Source organism: Populus trichocarpa, chromosome 8, assembly GCF_000002775.5.
Source record: "Populus trichocarpa isolate Nisqually-1 chromosome 8, P.trichocarpa_v4.1, whole genome shotgun sequence".
NCBI lineage: Eukaryota > Viridiplantae > Streptophyta > Magnoliopsida > Malpighiales > Salicaceae > Populus > Populus trichocarpa.
Genome location: NC_037292.2, coordinates 12,198,412 through 12,220,135, shown reverse-complemented (window position 1 = coordinate 12,220,135; position 21,724 = coordinate 12,198,412). Strand labels below are relative to the sequence as shown.

At 36.1% G+C, this 21,724-nt stretch overlaps 5 protein-coding genes across 9 annotated transcripts; 4 read left to right on the top strand and 1 right to left on the bottom strand.

Annotated features, from left to right (window-relative positions):
• The first annotated feature begins 1,627 nt into the window (after positions 1-1,627).
• Positions 1,628-6,040, top strand: LOC7480916 (receptor protein kinase-like protein ZAR1). The gene is made up of 2 exons (XM_024607027.2): positions 1,628-3,343; positions 4,894-6,040. The coding sequence occupies exons 1-2, from the start codon at positions 1,834-1,836 to the stop codon at positions 5,526-5,528; spliced, it is 2,145 nt and encodes a 714-aa protein (XP_024462795.1). The 5' UTR covers positions 1,628-1,833; the 3' UTR covers positions 5,529-6,040.
• A 1,288-nt stretch (positions 6,041-7,328) lies between these two features.
• Positions 7,329-11,058, top strand: LOC7494778 (uncharacterized). Of its 5 annotated transcripts, none has more exons than XM_024606082.2 (6): positions 7,329-7,472; positions 7,564-7,638; positions 7,724-7,830; positions 9,537-9,571; positions 10,416-10,513; positions 10,694-11,058. In XM_024606082.2, exons 2-5 carry the CDS (start codon positions 7,636-7,638, stop codon positions 10,481-10,483), a joined length of 213 nt encoding a protein of 70 aa, XP_024461850.1. In that variant the 5' UTR covers positions 7,329-7,472; positions 7,564-7,635; the 3' UTR covers positions 10,484-10,513; positions 10,694-11,058. The 5 variants fall into 5 exon arrangements, with proteins under 5 accessions (XP_024461850.1, XP_024461851.1, XP_006379932.1 ...); XM_024606083.2 differs by having other exon boundaries at positions 10,657-11,058; XM_006379870.3 differs by lacking the exon at positions 10,694-11,058 and having other exon boundaries at positions 10,416-10,645.
• Positions 11,003-12,024, bottom strand: LOC127905703 (uncharacterized). The gene is made up of 2 exons (XM_052455524.1): positions 11,320-12,024; positions 11,003-11,199 (listed from the first exon to the last, which is right to left on the bottom strand). Exons 1-2 carry the CDS (start codon positions 11,572-11,574, stop codon positions 11,137-11,139), a joined length of 318 nt encoding a protein of 105 aa, XP_052311484.1. The 5' UTR covers positions 11,575-12,024; the 3' UTR covers positions 11,003-11,136.
• Positions 12,025-15,209: 3,185 nt separating this feature from the next.
• LOC7480914 (uncharacterized) lies at positions 15,210-16,245 on the top strand. Its single transcript, XM_002312592.4, has 2 exons — positions 15,210-15,530; positions 15,634-16,245. Exons 1-2 carry the CDS (start codon positions 15,210-15,212, stop codon positions 16,243-16,245), a joined length of 933 nt encoding a protein of 310 aa, XP_002312628.3.
• Positions 16,246-19,785: 3,540 nt separating this feature from the next.
• On the top strand, positions 19,786-20,804 carry LOC7494777 (mitochondrial import inner membrane translocase subunit TIM17-2). Its single transcript, XM_002312591.4, has one exon. It carries the CDS (start codon positions 19,945-19,947, stop codon positions 20,587-20,589), a length of 645 nt encoding a protein of 214 aa, XP_002312627.1. The 5' UTR covers positions 19,786-19,944; the 3' UTR covers positions 20,590-20,804.
• Positions 20,805-21,724: the final 920 nt, after the last annotated feature.

Below are 21,724 nucleotides of genomic sequence, written 5' to 3'. Positions count from 1 at the left end.
GTGTTCGTTAAGATCAATCTTAATAACTTAATGACACAAATTACCTCTCAAGGTCTGAATATTGACTATCTTGCAAGAATGTATCTGGATAATCGCCTGCAAGCTCATGAACTGATCTTGTCCATCTATTAGGAATATGACTCGATGAGATCCCCAGGCGATGGATGGATATGATCGATTCACATTCATCTGCGTGAAGTATCTGTAACTTAACGAAAATTCCTGCACCTTGTAGATTTAGTCACTTGTTGAGTCTTATCTCTTCTCTTCTTGACAAGGATGGGAGAGCAGAGAAGGTCTTTGTCAGGAAATATACACACAGACACGGAAACCTGATGCAATGCCATTTTCCTCAGGGAAAGAAGACTCCAAAATTCTTGCAAACCCCAGCAACAGTACTTGCTTCGGCCTATTACAGGAACAATGGAGACCAGTACTTCAAGCGACTTCAGAGTGCAGAGAGAGGAGTCATCAGGTTCTGTACTTCTGTTCTTTCATATTTATAGCTAATGATTTTATAAGCTTGCATTTGGTTATTTTCTCAAAATATAAATAATAATAATAAAAAAACATGTTTTATTAAAGATGTACTCACCAAATAAATGTAAGATAATTTTAAAGTGATTTTTTTTTATTTTCAAAATGGAAACATGTATCCACTCTCGATAATAGAAGAAAAATTCCATGAATCTTTTACATGCTGCTAATAAACTTAAGAGGGCGTTTGGCATTGCTGTTGGAAAGCACTTTTCAAAAAATTTGAATTTTTTTTTTTTTTTTTTTGCTTTAAAGTAATATGTTTTTGATGTTTTCAAATCATCTTGATGTGCTGATCTCAAAAATGATTTTTAAAAAATAAAAAAATATTGTTGGCATACTTTTCTGAGTGAAAAGCACTTTGAAAAGCAACCACAACCACACTCCCAAACACCCTCTAAATATGAGAAACTTAGACCGGAAACTTAGACCGGAAATATTCTCATAAAAATAAACTCTTTTTTTTTGCTCCATTAAGAGGTTAAAACAATTAATGATCAAACTGAATGGCGATCAAGCAATCAAAAACAGCAGCTGGTCATCAAGAATTAATCACATCCGTAGTCTCATAATAATCACCTTAGGGTTTTTTTCCGGATGAATTCTATCGGACAAGTCACTCGAGCACAAGCCATGATCAAAACGACTGATGATCAGTTAAGATATTGTTGGTATTATAATAATGGTTATTTTTTTTTAAAAAAATATTTTTTTAAATATATTAAAATAATATTTTTTTTGTTTTTAAAAATTTATTTTTAATATTAATATATCAAAAAAAATTTAAAATTATAAGAAAATAATTTTATATAAATAAAAATATTCAAAAACACTCTTTAATAGGGAAAACAAACACAGCCATAAAAAAGCGGAAAGACAACTATTCCAGTTATAGATTATCCAAGAAGAAAGGGAAGTTTCTAACGTTGCCGAGGTTATATAAGACAAAAGGAAAGACATTTCAGCGTAAAAACAAACGTCAACATCATGCATAAGACCAAACTCTCCGAATCAATTGCAATTGCTTTGCTTCTACTCCCCTCCCTTTCTCCCTTATAGAAACTCCCTTGTCTGCTCTCTCTCTCTCTCTCTCTCTCTCTCTCTGTTGGCGGGAGGTGGAGCCCATTCTGATCAAAATCTCGTCTTTCTCAAGTCTCTTTCCCCTCATAAATCTCTCACACCCAACCACCCCACACCTTCCACCACCACTTTTCTTTCCTTCCTTCCCCTATCCTCTCCTCCTGTAAATCCCCCTCCTCTCTCTCATTTCTACTCTCCAAAACAATAACAAGCACAATGAAGAAAAACCTCTTATTAACGCTAGTCTTTCTCTTCTTTCACTTCCTTGCTAACACCGAACTAAGCCACTCCCTCACACCTGATGGACTCTCCCTCCTATCCTTAAAATCAGCCGTTGATCAAACATCAGCTGGCTCTGCTTTCTCTGACTGGAACGAAGATGACCCCACTCCATGTCTCTGGACCGGAATCTCCTGCATGAACATAACCGGATTGCCAGACCCTCATGTTGTAGGCATTGCAATCTCCGGCAAGAATCTCCGCGGCTATATTCCATCAGAGCTTGGGAACTTAATTTATCTTCGGAGACTTAATCTTCACAACAACAACTTCTACGGTCCAATACCTGACCAGTTGTTTAACGCTACTGCACTTCACGGTCTCTTTCTCTACGGTAACAATCTCTCTGGTTCTCTCCCTCCTTCAATCTGTAACCTCCCTCGTCTCCAGAATCTTGATCTTTCCAACAACTCGCTGTCTGGTTCTTTGCCTCAAAACTTGAATAGCTGCAAGCAGTTGCAGAGATTGATCCTTGCGAAGAATAAATTCTCTGGTCCAATTCCAGCTGGGATTTGGCCTGACTTGGATAATTTATTGCAGCTTGATCTCTCTGATAATGCTTTCAATGGATCCATTCCTAATGATGTTGGTGAGCTTAAGTCTCTGTCCAACACTTTAAATCTTTCTTTCAATCATTTATCGGGTAGGATTCCGAAATCACTGGGAAATTTACCTATTACTGTCAGTTTTGATCTGCGAAGCAACAATTTCAGCGGTGAGATACCTCAAACAGGGTCTTTTGCAAACCAAGGACCGACTGCTTTCCTCAACAACCCTTTGCTTTGCGGGTTTCCGCTTCATAAATCCTGCAAGGACTCTGCAAAGAGCTCACCGGGAAATCAGAATTCAACTCCGGTTTCTGATAATAATTCTAAAAAGGGATTAAGTCCCGGTTTGATAATATTAATCTCAGTAGCTAACGCGGCTGGTGTAGCGCTTCTTGGTCTAGTAATAGTATACATTTACTGGAAAAAGAAGGATGATTCTAATGGTTGTAGCTGCACTGGAAAAAGCAAATTTGGTGGCAATGAGAAATCACACTTGTGTTCGCTATGTTATTGTGTTAATGGGCTTCGAATTGAGGAGTCTGATTTGGAAGATCAGGAAAAGGTGGAAAGAGGGAAACCAGAAGGAGAGCTTGTGGCAATCGATAAAGGTTTCACCTTTGAGCTTGATGAATTGCTAAAAGCATCTGCTTATGTGTTGGGGAAGAGTGGGTTGGGGATAGTGTATAAAGTAGTGCTTGACAATGGCAGCCCTGTGGCTGTGAGGAGGCTTGGCGAAGGAGGAGAGCAGAGGTATAAAGAGTTTGTAGCGGAGGCGCAGGCTATTGGAAAGGTCAAGCATCCAAATGTTGTCAAGTTGAGAGCTTATTATTGGGCTCCAGATGAGAAGCTTTTAATCAGTGATTTCATCTCCAATGGCAACTTGGCTAATGCTCTTCGAGGTATTCTTCCCTTCTCTTTGTTCCTATGTTCTTTTGCAGAATCTTTTATCCTCCATGAAAAGCCATTGACCTTGTATTACACCAAAGTTTTTATGGTCAAACCGAATGCTGTAACGTTCGGTTCAAGTTGAATTATCCTGTCTAAGTTTGATCCATGGTTGCGAATCCTGTTCGAACACTAACTCGATACGTTTGTCTTTGAACACGATGTGCTTGCGGGCTAACCTTAAGGCTAACTGTTGTCTTAGCCAATAGTTATTGTTCCTTTCTCTTGTGGGAATTTCAATTAGATGTCATAAACGGGCTTAGTTAATGGATGTGGGAATGGTCATTATGACTCTGGACATTAGTGGGTCATGTGACCTACCTGTTATGATGCATGCCACTCACTCAGTCAACCATAGCCAGGTCCCAATTGTGGTGCTTTTTCTGGACCATGCTTTATGTAGTCAGTATCTCTCACTCACCAGTCCCTTTCCCTTGTTAATGCAATGCCCGGTCTTTCCTTTCCTTTCACAAATAAAAGGGGGAATTTCGTTTCATTGCTATACCAAGCCAGTCCCCGACTTGCTGGATTTATAATTGGAAGAAGAATTTATTTAGGTTAAAAAAGAGGGGTTGCAGGTTTGTTTTCTTTCTCTATTCAGGTACATTTTTCAGCAGTCAATGGAATAGGGGAAATCACAGATCTTGGATCTGAATTTAAAAAGCTACTCCATAATTGACTTCGTGCATTGAGCTTGGGGGATTTAGGGAGAAGCCTAAAGGAAATGATTGGACTGCATACTACTATATTTAGTACTTGTATTAGTAGGATATGATTGTCTTCACACAAAGTATTTTTATTTATCGTGAATGTCCAAAGTCAGACTCGAATTACTAGCTGCTTGGTCTGTCAGATAATTATTTTAATTCAAAAACTTAAATTACTGGGTAATGCTTCAATAATGGTTTTATATTACTCGCGAAAGCTTAGGTTAGGTTGACACTGTAGCTTCCGAACAAGATGCAATGAATTGGTAGGTCCCTCATCATTGGCCACCCATTACCTGGACCGGTGCATGGTGAATTGTGATGATGATGGAAGGTCTTGTAATTCCTGAATGTCCAATCACAATGAGATGCATTAGTACAGTTTGTCCCCACGAATTCTTCTCTTAGGTGAGCATTCATTGGGATGAGTCAATAAATGCTAGCTGCAGGCAAAACTACAGAATGTCCTTGCTTTTTACCTCCCTGTGCCCTGTAGGATCTTTTCTGTTCGAAACATAAGCGTGTTTGTTTAGGGAAATCAATCTTGATGCCTCAAGCTTCGCTCGTAGGTGCACGTTTCAACTTTTTCCCTCAGTTCTCGTTCACTTTCATCTGGATGTTAAAGTTTTAACCAAAAAGAGTTGAGCTTTACAATCTTTTTTTGTATTTTCTCCAAAAAATTGATAGAAGGCCCCTTCACTGTAAATTTTTTTCTGTTTCTTAGTATCGATCATTTTCTGAATCCTTACCATTTAACCATGAAGGTATAGCCACTAATAAACAGCATTTGTTTACAGGGAGAAATGGACAGCCATCAAGTCTTTCATGGTCAACCAGGCTGAGAATCGCCAAGGGAACAGCCAGGGGCTTAGCCTACCTTCACGAATGCAGCCCAAGAAAATTTGTCCACGGAGACCTCAAGCCATCTAATATTCTCCTCGACAACAAATTCCAACCTTACATTTCTGATTTTGGCCTGAATCGACTGATCAACATCACCGGCAATAATCCCTCCTCTTCAGGTGGCTTTATAGGTGGAGCACTCCCTTACTTAAAATCAGTTCAAACAGAGCGACCAAACAACTACCGTCCTCCAGAGGCCCGTGTTTCTGGTAACAGACCAACCCAAAAATGGGATGTGTATTCATTTGGAGTTGTTTTGCTTGAATTGCTTACTGGAAAATCTCCAGAGCTTTCACCATCCGCATCCACTTCGATAGAAGTTCCAGACTTGGTGAGATGGGTGAGGAAGGGTTTTGAAGAAGAAAACCCTTTATCAGACATGGTAGATCCATTGTTGCTCCAAGAAGTGCATGCCAAAAAAGAGGTAATAGCAGTTTTTCATGTTGCCCTTGCTTGCGCTGAAGCTGACCCTGAGGTCCGTCCAAGGATGAAAACTGTATCCGAAAATCTTGAAAGGATTGGAACATAGGAGGAATGCTGGCGTTTCCAGCAACTAGCTGCCACATTCTTCTGGGAAAAAAGTTAATTTCTCAACAGGCACTCCATTTTTGGCCATGGTTGAATTTTTGAAAGGTCAGGTGGCTCAAAGATTGCTTCGGATCAGACTCACTGGCTCCGAAACCTAGCCTAAAACTTTTGGACAGGTCCAGCAAGTTTTCATGGTATAGCTGGAATGAGAATACAATTTCTTTTCTTTTGTGGGAGGTACGGAAGTAGCTTCGTTTGTAACTCAAATTTCTATTTCCAGTTTCCATGGGAGATCTCTCTCTACTTTTCACAGCTTTTCTTGTTTTCTGGGTTCCTTGCTTGGTTGAGATCAATAGAATTTAGTAGTGATAGTTGATTCGTTTGGTGTCAGCGTTGGGTTATGTAATAAGCACCGAGAAAAAATCAATCCATGCAAGCCTTCAATACCAGAGGCTGTGCTGTCCTATAATACTATAAGAGTATCAAATCTATCTGAGATTTTTTACGCTATTATTTTTATTGTATTTATCATTTATTATTAAGATTTTATAACATTTTTTTATTTAACAAGGGGAGTGGTTTAATAGGAAACTAATATTAGTTTTGAAAAACTTTGTCAAAATTAATTAAATAATTTAAATGGATTGATGGATGCAATAAGAATTATGTAGTGTTTGAGATTTATACTTATTATTTTTTTAAAAGTATTTTTTTGTTTTAAAATTTATTAAAATAATCATTTTTATATATTTTAAAATTTATTTTTGATATTAGTATATCAAATTATTCAAAACTATTAAAAAATTAATCTGAAATAAAAAAAATTAAACTATTTTTAAACACAAAAACAAACACTCTCTAAAATAAGTTCAAATAAACATAAATATTTTAAAAATATAAATGTTTCTTCTCGTAATATCATATATTTATTGTCTAGATTTTACCTTTTTAATTTATTTCTTAATTTAAACAAAAAAAATCAAAATAAAATTAAAAAAAAGAGTAAAATTGTCATAAAAATCAAGATAAAAATAATTGATATATGATAATGTAAAAAAAATTAAAATCAAAGTAAAACAGTTCATTAATGATTAACCTACTAATTTATTTTGAAGTATGGATGTGGTTGCTTTTTAAAGTGCTTTTCACTTGAAAATAAAACAAAATAATAGTTTTTTTTATTTTTTAAAAATTATTTTTGATATCAGCGCATCAAAATGATTTGAAAACATCAAGAAATATTAATTTAAAGTAAATAAAAAAATAATTTTTTTTTAAATTTTTTTAAAATATTTTTAAAACACAAAGAAAAAAAAACAGGATAATCTTCACAAAATCAAGTCTATAAACTTACTCTTCCACAATACATGTGCCGATCAATCCACCTTTCGAACCCAATAATATTAACCACAATTATAAAAAAATTCATATATATTAATCGATCCATTTAAACAAAAATTAGCATGTGAAAAAAAGAGTTCAAGGATTCGTTATCAAAATTAAGAAGATCATGGACCAAGTTGTTATTTTGAGATAAACTAATTTATTGTAATTTTGTTTCTTATAATTTCTCAATTACAATGAATTGATTCCACACATTTAAATTAATAAAACAAAAACACAAGTTTCTCGAGAATGACCAGATATCAATTACCAGCTGGAACGCTGGTTCAAATATTACTACCATCTTTTTTTTTTCTTAAAAAAAAAACATCAAAATTCAAAAGAAGAGTTTAAGAATAAAGTATAGGGACTAGAATAGAATAAGCATGTAACTTTACGGCCCAAAATCTCTTTTGCCGTTTCTTAGCATGGACTCTTTACTAATATTTTTCTGCTGTTGTGCAGAGCCAACAATCTTGGCTCGAATCAAAGCAAGAAAAGCGGTTCTTGGCGATTTTTCATTTGCGAATCCTGAAGACCCAAAATCTGGAAAACTTGCAAGGTAATTTTAACTCTACTTTCTCTTTCTGACGAAAACCTAATCTATCGAAGGATTGATTCGATTTCCTTATGCTCTTCGTTCATTGATTTAGTTTGCTAGGCAGGCGCATTGTGACTTGTAGATTCGAAGGAAGAGAAGCCATCTTCATCAGAAGAAGCAAGAAATGGTAAAAATTAAATCAAATTCTGTTCTTATTAATCTGTGATTGTTTGTTTTCTTGACGTGGGTTTTTTTTTCATTGCTTTTTTCAGTCGGCACTGTTCAATTTCCATTCGTTTCTGACAGTTGTGCTGCTGGGGATTTGTACATGCACTTTTGTGAAGATGCACTTTCCAGCAATCCTTGAACAGAGAAATGGGTATGTCCATTTCTTCCCTTAATGTTTTTCTGTGGATCCATATGTGTAGCAGATGATTGGACTTTGAAGAGGGCATTGCTGATTGCTTATAACAGTAAAACAATAGTTGCACTGTACCACAACGTTGGTTTGCTATGTTTATAGTTAAGAAAACTTAGCTTTTCCCTTTCTTTTTCACCATTTTTTAGAAATCCAGGTTTATGCATGTGCTTTTTTTTTTTTTTTTTTTGGTAATGAGCATTTCTATTTTTGCTAATTAGTCTCAAGTGGGTGGCATTAACATCCTGAATTCTATGAATTGTCCTCATCAATGGCATAAAATTGTTTGATTTCAATGTTTATGAAATAATACCTAGGTTTCCACCACTCATTTTATGCCGTATAAAATAGATGCACACACAGGTGAGATTCTCTAAGCTTTGGATGCTCTTTTGTGCCAAACCTTTTCATTTAGCATACGATAGGATTTGGAGAAATTTAGCTGCACCAATCTTTTCTGTAGTTTTAGCAAGACCCAAACCATTGATAGCCCGCTAGATCTTCCAAACTCAATGTGTTACCGGCTTTACAATCTAACCATCCCCATCTTGCCGCTGTATACTCTTGTGCTGCTATTAGGTTTCACATGGTCATCTAAGCTCACAATAATCATGCTGGCACTCCAACAAAAATAACAAGGTTTGAAGAGGACTTTTAAATCACCTAAAACTACACCTCCTGAAATGCCAAACACTATGGCTTGTCATGTTTGCATGCACAACATCACTGTTGAACCTTGGAGATACCAATTCTATGAGGTCACTGCCTAAGGGACTTCTAGGTTCTAAGATCCACAAAGAATTTATATCTGTGGCATCACTTTGAAAATGTAAGGCCTTCCCGGTGTTATTTTTTAAGTTGTGCTATGTTCCTCAGTGAAACATGTTTAGTAGCATTGGTCAACCTGCTGATTATCAACTCTTGTGTGGAACACTTTAAATCTTCTCTTCAGTAGGGTAAGTTTCAGTGAATGGAAGCCCCATTAGTTACTTCCTTTCCACCTGTCCATAGAACATGAAAAAATAAGTGGGTTTGTTCACATGTTGTGAATCAAAACAAGAGGTGAAGTAGGAAAAGACATTTCTTTTTTAAAACACTGTGCATTAATCTGTGCTGTTCAACTTCATTCATGTATAGCGTTGTATGAAAACGGGTATAACACCTTGTCCCCCCTGATTAAAAGTCTACCATTGACCACAGTAAAGAACAAAATAAATAAATAAATAAAACTTATGACATCATCAACCAATCATATACCACCACTAAAGATGGTCTGGTTATTATCAAATCTGTGACGAGATTAGAGGATTGCTACTGTAAACAAAGCAACAGCCAAAGAACATATTTTATGTGACTGGCTCCCAATTTTCTGTCATTATCAACAACATAGTAATCAAAGCATTTGGAACCGCATAATCAGGCATGTGTCATGGGAATGAATGATTACTCTTGTTTAAAGTTAAGTCATAGTTATCCATGCTTGGCTTTGGAAAATTTAAACCTTGCCACCCCCCCAACAACAACACACACACCCGAGAATTTAGGCATGTATTGATGATTATGGAACTATTAACAAGAGATATTAATATAAACAGGACTATTGTTGGTGTGTGACTGATATGTATTGATGATTATGGAACTAACTGTTGTCATATGCCTTTTAACAGATTTCGTGGTTTCTTTTGGAAAGCAGCCAGAATTGGTAGGCTTTCTTACCGATATTCTTTGCCATCAACACAACTCATTTAGCTTCCTTGGGGCATATCATCTAATTCTTTTTATTTTCCTCCCTTTGAAATTAGTTAACAGTGTGTACTTAATTTGTCAAGAGAAGTTCCAGAACACACACATACATATATAACTAAGGCCATAAAGAAATTACCGTTGTTATTACTTTATTCTACCAAAGATGAACTGTAACTTGCATCATGTGCATATTGGACTTTGGATGTGAAAACAAAGTGCCCTATCAACATTTTTTTAATTATGAAAATAATCGAAAGATTTTTATTTTTGCAATAAATAAGAAGGGGAAAATTAATTTTGCGGAGGGTGACAGTCTCCGGGTATTGGTTTACCTGGTAACAGTTGGGTGTGAGTAGGGTTAGGACTGGTAATGAGGAGAGAAAGAGAGACAGACACTTGTAAGATTGTGGTGGGGTGACCAAGGAGTCTTGGACCAAAAAAGAGTAAAAGGGATTCCTGATAATTGGATCTCTTAGAAGTTTGTGTCAATTGAAGCAGGTTTTTAAACATGGTTGTTAAAATTTATCACGTTAAAAGCATTTGGTGTGGGATTAAAATTAAATGTCAAATTTAAAGGTTTTAACTTTGAAGTTAGTTACTGTGGAGTTGTACATTTAAAAAAGAATGAAGGAATATGACAAGATAATTCCACTTTTATTTGGTGTTGCTGTCAAACTAACACATATAAACCATGAAGAAGAAAATTAGAATGGAAAACATTTCATTATAGATCTTTGGTAATTTAAGATGTGATCAACTATCTGACATTCTGGTGCTTTCTCATTTGATTGCTGAAATAGGTGAACGCTTGAGCCCCTGGGTTGCCGTAGGATGCTTCACAATGGGCGTGTCGATAATTTTTTTCTGAGATAGAAATTTGTTGTCTCTGTATGTGGAAGTAAGCTCCATCATTCTTTCCTGTGGTTAAATTTGTCACCCATGTGATGAAATGGCTTGTGTCATAAAATTGAATTGATAACACTGTTTGGCATCATTTTATGAACTTGTTTTCAAGGCATTTTTTGGCAAACATGTTTATAGATGGTGCATTCTCTTTCATGACCTGATTGATCACCAGATTCCAAAGGATTCTCTGCTGGAATTAGCTATAGAAAAGCATCAGTGTATGCCATATCACCTCGGGCTCTTTCTTTTGTTTTGTCGACATTATGCCTTGCCTGAGCAGGAGGAGGGGATTGGAGAAAGTGACTTCACCTGAAAATTTTATCTTCTGATGCTGTTAGGTATATGATAGCTCATGTATGTTAGCCAAACGTATTCTGAGATTTTCTCTCACTGAACCATGTTGATGTGTGGATTTTCTTTCTTTTCCAGTTTTCTTTTCATCTATACATCAACGATTGAGAGAGAGTCTGCTAGTAATGAATAGAGGAACCCTGTTTTCTGCCTTTTTTGAGAAATTAGAAATTCTGTATTGATATATGTAACTTGTTGCATGCATATTATATATTTTATGCGAACAGTACAGTTTTGAAGAAGACAAAACAGAAAATGCTGGAGTTAAATAGAAACTAGTGCCGTAGGGGGCTTGAAGCTGATAGGCATACAAGCTATGATATAAACCTGGAGCTTATGCATAAATTTCCTCAATATTAGAACCTTTCCTTCGCCCCAGTGAATTACTGCTAAAAACACCCTTCTATTGTTGTAGTCTTCAAAACGAAGGCTCCTTGTTTTCGTCACCTGGAGCTTATCCTTAAATTTCCTCAATATTAGAACCTTTCCTTCACCCCAGTGAATTACTGCTGAGAACATCCTCCTGATGGGTTTCTTCTCAGTATCCTTGTTTGTGGCGCTGACCTTCTCTTCATTGGTTTTCTCATCTTCTGCTCCGAAATGAAGAGGATAGCTTCTCAAGAACACCCTTCTATTGTAGTAGTCTTGAAAACGAAGGCTCCTTGTTTTCGTCCCATTTTCCTCCATATCTTTGCAATCCATGCTTATGATGTTAATGGCGGCAAAGGTGGCTTTTATAGGGTTTTCATGAGAGCAGGGTGAATGTGGGAGAGGGAGTGAAATGTCAATAGAGGACAGGATGATTCTAGGAGTCGAGACATGGGAGTCCGATTAACTTATTCAAGCAGTGAAAATGATGGTGGATTGTTGCATCTCTCTTCAACGTTATCTTATATCATCGATATTGGCTGCCTTCCGTTACGATATTTTGGTATAGCGTCCACTCTGAATGTCTTTATCGATAGGCTTTCCGTATCGCCGACATCCTGGGAGTCCTAGGTTAGGACCTGCCTGGATGCTGCTTCAAGCTTGTCATCATGCAAGGCAGAATGACATAGAGACAACTCTTGAATTATTTCTTTAATTTACTTTTTTTGTCTGTAATGGAAGTTTATCTGTTGAATATGCTCCCTCATTGACTCTTGACAAAAGCTAAGCGAATCACTCTTGTTTTCGTGGAGATGGAAGTTAATCCAAGAAAAATAGAGTGGAGATTGAATAGAGTTCAAGGTTTGAGATATTTTCGTGGAGATTGTTTTTTTTTTTAAGTGTGTTGGAAATAATATATTTTTTATTTTTAAAATTTATTTTTAATATCAATAAATTAAAACGATTATATGTAAAAATAATATATTAAAACAAAAAAATAAAATTTCATTTAAACTCCTGTGCAAATGCAGCCCTAAATGAGCATGATAATTTGGAAAGTATTATGCCTTTAATAATTTAAATGACTCAATTTACATAGTTATGAAAATTTTAGCTCATGGTTGAAAACATAAAAATATAAAAATAAATTTGTTTCTAAAACAGTTTTGGAGTTAATTTATATATTTTCAAAACATGAGGTATAAAAAGGACATATCTCCAGATAAAATATTTATTATTTATTATTTTTAAAATATTATTATAAAATACTTTCAATTTCATAATTATTCAACTAAGATATGCAAGAACAAAAATGATCCGGAATAAAGCCCGGGTTACAAGTTAGGTTGACCCGAGCCAACATAAAAATAAAAACAAAAATAATTATTATCATAATTTTAAAAACCGACTTGTATTATAAGTTCATGTTTTTATTTATTATTTCAAATACAATATCTATAATAAAATACAACAACTTACGGGCTCATGTATTGTTTAAATTTATAAATATTTACAAAATTTAATACATTTTTATTTTGTTTGAAGTTACAGTACCTTTACATAGACGATGAATAAACTACTTTTGGCTAAGTTCTAATAGATTCATGCTCTTTACTCAACAACTAAACTTTCTAAAACACACCCTTCAACGGTGCTTGCAAAAACTAAATTAATTTTACCTGCCCCACGTGTTTATTTTAATCATATGTATTAATAGGGTGTTTTTCTTATAAGATCTTCAAACTAATTCGGGTTTAAGGATCGGCTCCATATCGAATTTGATGAAAAATACTTAGAAAAAAAAAAAGAATTTGAAACATCCATGAGTCATAATATAATAAATATTAATAATCCACTCCAATCCTTTAATTAATTAATTAATTAATTAATAATAATAATAGATCTCCTACTGGATTTATTGTTTAGTTTGACACCAAAGTCCAAGACTAAGATGGTGTTTGGATATGTTGGTGCGACTGCGGTTGAAAAAAAAGCAGTGTCATACATGTTTGGTTAACCACGAACCACAATTTGTTTTTATGTGGATCCCAGTTAAAACTGCGGTTCAATTGCAAAAAATGAAAAGCAATTACACATTGCTTTTCATGCGTTTCTCCTCTCTCTCATCATCGATAATTTTACAATTACTTTCCCAACTGTCCTCTGTCCCTCTTTCAATTTCCCAACGGTTACAAAAAAACCCAACAAATTGATGGTGGAAGGTTGTTGTAGATCAATAACGCCCAGTTTCAACATTTTCCTAAACTGTTCCTTCATGCATTTCACCTCTCTCTCACCACCGAAACTTTCCCAATAACCATTGTCAATTACGGTCCTCGCAACCTCACAATTTTTTTTCTTGTTTCGGTTGCAGATCAATGTATAATTGATGAACTAAAACCCCAATTTCCTTCCCCAAACTGTTCTCCTCTCTCTTCTCTTACTACAACCCCATTTCTATTTTGCCCTAAAACCACCAACGCCGGAGCAAGCTTCTTCCCCTCTGTCCATTCTTTCCAAACGAAGATCGAAAACACAAACCTTCACCGATCTGTCCCTCCACTGTTACAATTGCAGAAAACCCCCAAGAGATTCGTGCTGGAAAAGGTCCACGATCGAGATACCAGTAAGTATTGTGCGTTCCCCTTGTCAATTTTGTTTCACATATTGCTCAAAATCTAATTTCTGTAATGGGTCTCTATTGTTGTTGTTTTTGCAGAACAAAGCTGCAGCACCGTGGTGGTTTGCAGAACAAAGACATAGACTGAGGTCAGTTCAGCATCGTGTTAATTGTTGAATTGATCTACAAATTTCATTGTTGTTGCTGCTTGTGTTCTATTTATTACTGTGCCTTCATCAAATTTTTTGAATTTATAGCAAATTTCATTGCTTCTTCCGCTTGTCCTCTGCTTTGCATGTGTTTTTAATTTTTTTCTACTTGAAAACTTGCATTTCTATGATGCTTCTGTGTACTGTGTTACCCATGTTAATTTTGTAGTAATTATAGCTCAAAATCTATTTTATCTTCTGGGTCTCCATTGTATCTGTTTCCAGGACAAAGCTGCAGAACCGTGCTGGTTTGGACACCTAAAGAGATAGACTGAGGTAAGTTCCTGCCTTATCTCCATCTTCATTTTCAATTGTTTAGATGAAAAATTGCATGTCTGTGTACCTGTATGATCAATTACTGTGTGTTCTGTAATTGACAAATTCCATAGCTGTTGCTGATTGTCTTTTGTTTACTGTACCTTCATCATTTGTTTTGAATTTAAAAGAGTTTAATTGCTTCCATAAACTGCTTGTATGTTGTTCTTTGTTCTGGTTTCGTTTTTTTATGTCTACTGGATTATTTGCTTACTGGAAACAATGTGATGCTTTGAAATTTCATTTATTTGTTGTTTTTCATGATCTGATATGTTTGCTATGCACATTGATATTGTTTCTGTTTGAGCAACCGTTGATGCCTTTACTGTGCGTGTGTTTATTGTAATCGTAATGAGTGCCCTGTTAGCATGTCGTGTAGGATTACTTTTATTTCTACTTGTGCAATCAAAGTCAGAATTTTAAGTTTCCTTTTTTTGTGTTTGCATGCTGCGAAAGAAAGTTGGGTTTCTTTGAATGTAGAAATAGATTCTGTTCTATTTGTTTTTTCCCTATGTTTTTAGCTTCCAAACAGCATGATGGCAATGAAGTGTTGCTTGATAATTCAAAAATTATCTCATGGCTGAAACTGAGTTTTCTGAACAGTTGAAATTAATGGGTTTCAATTAGTTTTCATTACAAATTAACATGAACATTCTCATTCAAATACATGCATAGTTAATGTTTGTTGCTAACCACACAGCTTTTGTAAATGCTGAACATTGAGTGTTTTATTAATGTTTAAGTCCACGGTTTATGTATGTGCCACAATGTAATTCATATCATTTATTAATTTCAAACTTTTGTTAAATGTGTTAAAAGATATCATGGAAGGTCTTGACTCTTTTGATAAGGCTGCTTGGACAAAGGAAATGTTGCATATATTTTGTGATATATGCATTAAGGCAATTGATATGGGAATGAGACCTAATACTCATTTCAATAAAACAAGATGGAAATTTCTTATAACATCATTCAAAGAACAAACTGGCCATGCATTCACTAAAACACAGTTGAAAAACAAATGGGATGGATGCAAAAAGGATTGGAGGATATGGAATAAGCTGGTTTCTGAAACTAGTGTTGGCTGGAATAGTGAGTTAGGCATAATTGCAGCTAGCGATGAGTGGTGGAAACAAAAAATTCAGGTACATTCCTTGTCATCCTAACAATTTCTTTTATTGTTGTCAAATTCCAACCCTAAAATTTTAGTAGTCTGATCCTTCATTACTTGATTTAATTTATATGCAGGAAATTAGAGGAGCCAAAAAATTCAGACATGTCGGTATTGAGCCGTCTTTGAAGAATAAATTTGACCGAATGTATTCCAACATTGTTGCAACTGGAGCGTATGCATGGGCTCCTTCATCAGGTGTACTTGTTGGTAGTGATGTCGATCCTGGTACAAGCAATGCCGACATTGGGTATGATGGTTTGGAAGAGGGCAGCGGGGATTCAGAGGAAGATGTGATTCCAGATTTCCAGACTGACATGGCTCGAATGGTTGGAGGGATAAATATGCCTAGCAGCAACAACACAAAAAGCGGTGGCAAAAGAAAAGAACGAGATCATTATGATGTGCGAGGTGGAAAGAAGAAAACAACTGGAATTGGTGTTCAGCTGCTGTCAAGGTGCAATCATCTACTTGAGAGTATGTCGACCAAGAGTGATTCGACTTCTTTGAATATGGATCGCGAAGGTTGTAGTATTCGCGAGGTGATGGCCGAGCTGCACTCAATTCCTAGAGTTTCAATTGAAGATGAGTTTCATGACTTCGCTACGGAGTATCTCAGTTTAAGAAGGAAAAGAGAAATGTGGGCCAGTATGGGTGATAAGCAACAGAAGTTGAGATCGTTGCAATGAATGTATGCACGAACTAAACGTGCTTAGCTGACATGGTATGATTTAAGTTTCTTAACTGTTAATCAATTAACTATGTTCAAGTGCTTACGATATTTATACATGTTTATTTTTTTGTTGCAGAGTAATGGGATGCCGGTTTTTAAAAGAGTAGTTTCCATTTACCGAAGTTTGTCCGAGACATTGTATTATTCCACATTTCATGTTAAGACATATGAGCATATCCGTTTGCGGTAATTTATGTACTGTTATATTTATTAAACTGCTTTTCGGGAGTTAACAGACTTGTATGAGAAATTGCTGGTTGTAATGTTGTATTTTATCTACGAATTACAATGTTCAATGGTTAATGTTAAATGGTTGACCCTTTAATGGAATTGGTTGTTAATTTACCTTAACTGTTTTGTTCCCTGTATTTTTTTCTTTGCTGCCGTGAGGTCTGATGGGAATAATAATACATGCTGCTGGTGTTTCTTTCCTTAGTTGTAATTTTTTCCATTGGTTAGCTACTGTGAGATTGACATGCTGCTGGTGATTCTTTCCTTGGCTGTATTTGTTTCCATTGGGTAGCTACTGTGAGCTTGTGATGTCTAAAAAGAAACCCCTTTTACAATTGACTGTTGCTGTTTTTTTCTTTGCTGCTGTGAGGTCTGATGGGACTAATAATACATGCTGCTGTGTTTCTTTCCTTACCTGTAATTTTTTCCATCGGTTAGCTACTGTGAGATTGACATGCTGCTGGTGATTCTTTCCTTGGCTATATTTTTTTTCATTCGGTAGCTACTGTGAGCTTGTGATGTCTGAAAAGAAACCCCTTTTGCAGTTGACTGTTGCTGTTTTTTTCTTTGCTGCCGTGAGGTCTGATGAGACTAATAATACATGCTGCTATGTTTCTTTGCTTAGCTGTAATTTTTTCCATTGGTTAGCTACTGTGAGATTGACATGCTGCTGGTAATTCTTTCATTGGCTGTATTTTTTTCCATTAGGTAGCTACTGTGAGCTTGTGATGTCTGAAAAGAAACCCCTTTTGCAATTTACTGTTGCTGTTTTTTTCTTTGCTGCCGTGAGGTCTGATGGGACTAATGATGTTGGTGTTTCTTCCTTTTCTGAAAGCTTGGTCTTGCTGCTGGTTTTTAACTTTTAACTCTGTTTTTATTCCTTTTAACTCTGGTTTGAAAGACTACATATCAGGATGGTGTACATATATGAGCTGTAAAAGTAACATTATATGCTACTTTTATAGCATATATATATACATGTGAATGTACTTATGTTGAAAGCTCAAAAATTGTAAAATAGACGTAAATAGCATTGAAATTTTTCTATATAAAGAGGAATGTTTGCATCATATTTTTCACTGAACTAGCTTTCTTCATAACAAGCTTCTCAAACCTCTCAATTGCATTTTATACAAGCAAGTAGAATACTCCTTTTTTGTTGGCTTTACAGGTATGGAAAAAATTTATGTTGCACCAACTCTTTGATAGTTTTTTTATTGAATGATATTTAATTATTTAAAGTTTTTTATTAACAACATTTTTTTTTCTTGTTTACATGTAATTGAAGTTATGGATGATCTACGATTTAATGACAAATTTAATGAAGATTTCGATGGTAATTATGATAATGTAATGAACCGCATTATAGACCAAATTAATTATCCTAGTTATGAAGGTAGTGGTGCTTCAGTTGATGGTGCCGGAGATGATAGTAATGGAAACGACTCCGACGACAGTAATGACGATGATGATGACGACGACGACGTTGACGATGAAAGTGATGGTGACGATGCATTTATTATAAGGAGGCATTTTGATAGGAAAAAATTAATTATATGCACAACTGGAGCTATAAACATGTATTATATTAATTATATGTATAAAGAACCATGTATGGTTTCCTATAACACAGGGATGCGTTGGTTGTCAGAGGTTTTAAGAGGTCATTGGAAACGAAGTGTTAACATGTTCAGGATGGACGCAACCACTTTGTTGAGTTTGTGCACCGAATTAGAAACGCAACATGGCTTAAAACCGTCAAGAAGAATGAGCGTTATTGAAAAGGTGGCAATGTTTCTATTTACAATAGCAGTTGGGGCGTCAAATAGACAAGTGCAGGAAAGATTCCAGCATTCAGGTGAAACTATTAGTAGATGTTTTAAAGAAGTGTTTAAATCATTACGTTTGTTTGCTGTGGAAGTCATAAAACCAGTAGATCCACAATTTACGAGCACACCAAGAGAAATTGCTATGGATCCAAGATTTATGCCACATTTCAAGGTAAGATGAATTTTTTTATATAATTAAGTAGTTTAATTAAGTTGTTCAGAGGAGTATGAAATATGTTATAAATGTTTATGAGTATTATAAATGTTTTCGTGGCATGTAGAATTGTGTCGGTGCAATTGATGTAACACATGTTCGTGCCTGCATACCATCTGCAAATCAAATTCCATTTATTGGAAGAAAATGTGTACCAACACAAAATGTCATGGCCGCTTATAGTTTCGACATGCAATTCATGTTCATGTGGGCAGGATGGGAAGACAGTGCACATGATACGCGTATTTTTCTTGAGGCTATTGACAATAGCAATATCAAATTTCCAAAACCTCCGGAAGGTTGTGATTTTGACTAAATTGAAGATTTGGTAATTGAAGGCATATAATTTTTTTCCAGTTTTGTTTAAAATTACCATGTTGTTATTTTTGCAGGAAAATACTATTTGGTTGATGTTGGATATCCAAACGAGTATGGGTATTTGGGTCCCTACAAAGGCGAGAGGTATCACTTCCAAGAATTTAGGCGTCGTGGACAACCAAGTGGTCGGAAAGAAGTGTTTAATCGTGCACACTCGTCACTACGTAACGTGATTGAACGTTCTTTTGGGGTATGGAAACAGAGGTGGAAAATTTTGCAAAACATGCATGCTTATCCATACAAGACATAAGTTGAGATTGTAGTTGCATCAATGGCAGTACATAACTATATTAGAAGGAGTTCGCAAGATGATGCAGTTTTTTCTGAGTATGATCGCAACCCCAATTTAATTTCAGATGACTTTTTACCTGATATTGTTCAGGCTTCGGCCGTTCAAGGCTCATAGAGGCCTTCACGTATGGATTTTGTACGCGATGGAATTGCAAATAGTTTAATGGAACAATAAAGGAGTACATTAATGTATAAGGATTTTTCATTTTGTTATGTAATCATAATTACAAAACACCTATGTTTTGGAATTATATATATGTATTTATATATGTCCTTTTAATTAATTCAAATCAAATATAAAATACAAAGCATATTAACCAAAAACAAGAAAGTATTTTTTTTTAACCACAGTTTTATCAAACACAAAACTGCTTTTTTTCGACCACAATTTCAACCACAGTGTTTTAACCAAACACAAAAAACTGTTTTTTTTTAAATCACAACTTCAACCATAGTTTTAACCAAACACCAATTTTTTTTTAAATCAACCTCACAAAAAACACTTTTTATTAAACTACTTTTTTCACACTATAACCATAAAAACTACCACAATACTAAACACCCTCAAGCGTGGGGCGTAGGTCAAAATGAACCCTAAGGGACTTGGAAAGGCCGAAAGAAAGGAGACCTAGCAAGCTAGCTCTCTCTCTTTCACGAACCGGAATTAATTTGTTAATAAAAGAACCCCTAAATCGGTGGGCAATTTCGATCGATGGGGACACCTGAGACTTCTAGAGAGCCGTGTCCAGACCGGATTCTGGACGACATCGGCGGCGCTTTTGGAATGGGAGCTGTTGGCGGATCGGCTTTCCACTTCCTAAAAGGCGTCCACAATTCTCCCAGCGGTGCACGTCTTATGGGCGGTACACAAGCCGTTCGAATGAATGCGCCGCGTGTCGGAGGCAGTTTCGCCGTGTGGGGAGGCCTCTTCTCCGCCTTTGACTGTTCGATGGTTTACCTCCGCCAGAAGGAGGATCCTTGGAACTCAATCATCGCCGGCGCCGCCACGGGAGGCTTTCTCTCCATGCGGCAAGGGCTTGGCGCCTCCGCTCGGTCAGCTGTATTTGGTGGCGTTCTTTTGGGTCTGATAGAAGGAGCTGGGATTATGCTTAACAAGGTTATGGGTGATCAACAGAGCATGCCAATCATGATTGATGAAGATCCTATCCCTGCTATGGCTGGTGGTGGGCCAGGAGGGTTCCCCATGGGCCAGGCCCAAGAGGGTGAGTCGGGTTCGTGGTTCGGTGGGTGGTTCGGTGGAGAGAAGAAGAAGAAGGAATCGACGGCGGCTAGTAGTAAGACGGAGGTTTTGGAGAGTTTTGATGCACCACCTGTGCCAACTTTTGAGTACAAGTGATTTTTTTTCCTCCTAATTCCCAATTTATTGTTATGTTAGTAGGTGATGAATTTTTTTTATAACGTGATGAATGCATTCTATTTGCTGTTTTTATATCCATCCATGAATTATGAATGAAATATATATAGATAGTAGCATCAATATAATGTATGGTATTTAATTATTTTTTGATTTTATGAGATAGCATGGAAGCAAAAGGTCTTGCTTTTTGATTATCTCATTTACTCTTTCTCTGTTTTTGATTGTTTGTGTCATTGATTTGTTTGTGTTAGTTGTGTTGGGTTCAATTTGGTTGCATGTTGCTTCTATGTGAACTTGAATGAGTGCTTCTTTGGCAGCATTCCATCATGTTTGTGCATTGCCATGCATATTAAGGCTCTAATAAGAGAATATGTGTGTGGTTTAAAAGTTAATTCTTTTCATAGTTTAGGCTTGATTTCATTTCTTGTGTACCATTGGATTTTGTGTTTCCCATACCAGGCTTGGTGCTGTTGTCGTCTTCATTGAATTAGGACTTGGTTAGGGAAGATTTTTAAGCTCTGTAATGATAAAAAAAAATGGAGAGGGTGGGTTCAGAGCAACTGGGTTGCAAACCATACTCTCTGCCCTATCTGTTTATATTAACATGGATATTCTGTAGTGAAAGCTACTAGTAACATGATAAGAAGATGCATCATGTCATGAATCTTCTTTAAGATCCCTTGGAACTCATCATAACTTGCCCTAGAAATTAGTGTCTGCTTTAGGATGCTAAAAATCATGATTTTTGCTGCACTGACTCGTGCCTAACTGTCTGTTATTTAGCCTGTAGAATGTTTTTCATGTCGTGCAATTGTGATAATTTAGCAAGATGATTTTATGGGTCACGAGTCAAGTTTTTGCATGATAACAAGTCCTAGTATCAGAATAAAGCACCGAACTTCCACCATTGGGTGCCTGCCTGACAATTGCCAAGTGGAGGCAGAAAAGGTGGAATCTCAGCTGAATTAGGGCCATAGGGGCATTGAAGCTGACATGGATACAAGCCATGATATAAATTCTGGAGCTCATGCTCTCCTCTATAACAGAACCCACCCTTCACTGCACTCCAGTGAAATACTGTTACGATTACCCTCTTTTTAGTGGTGCTGACCAT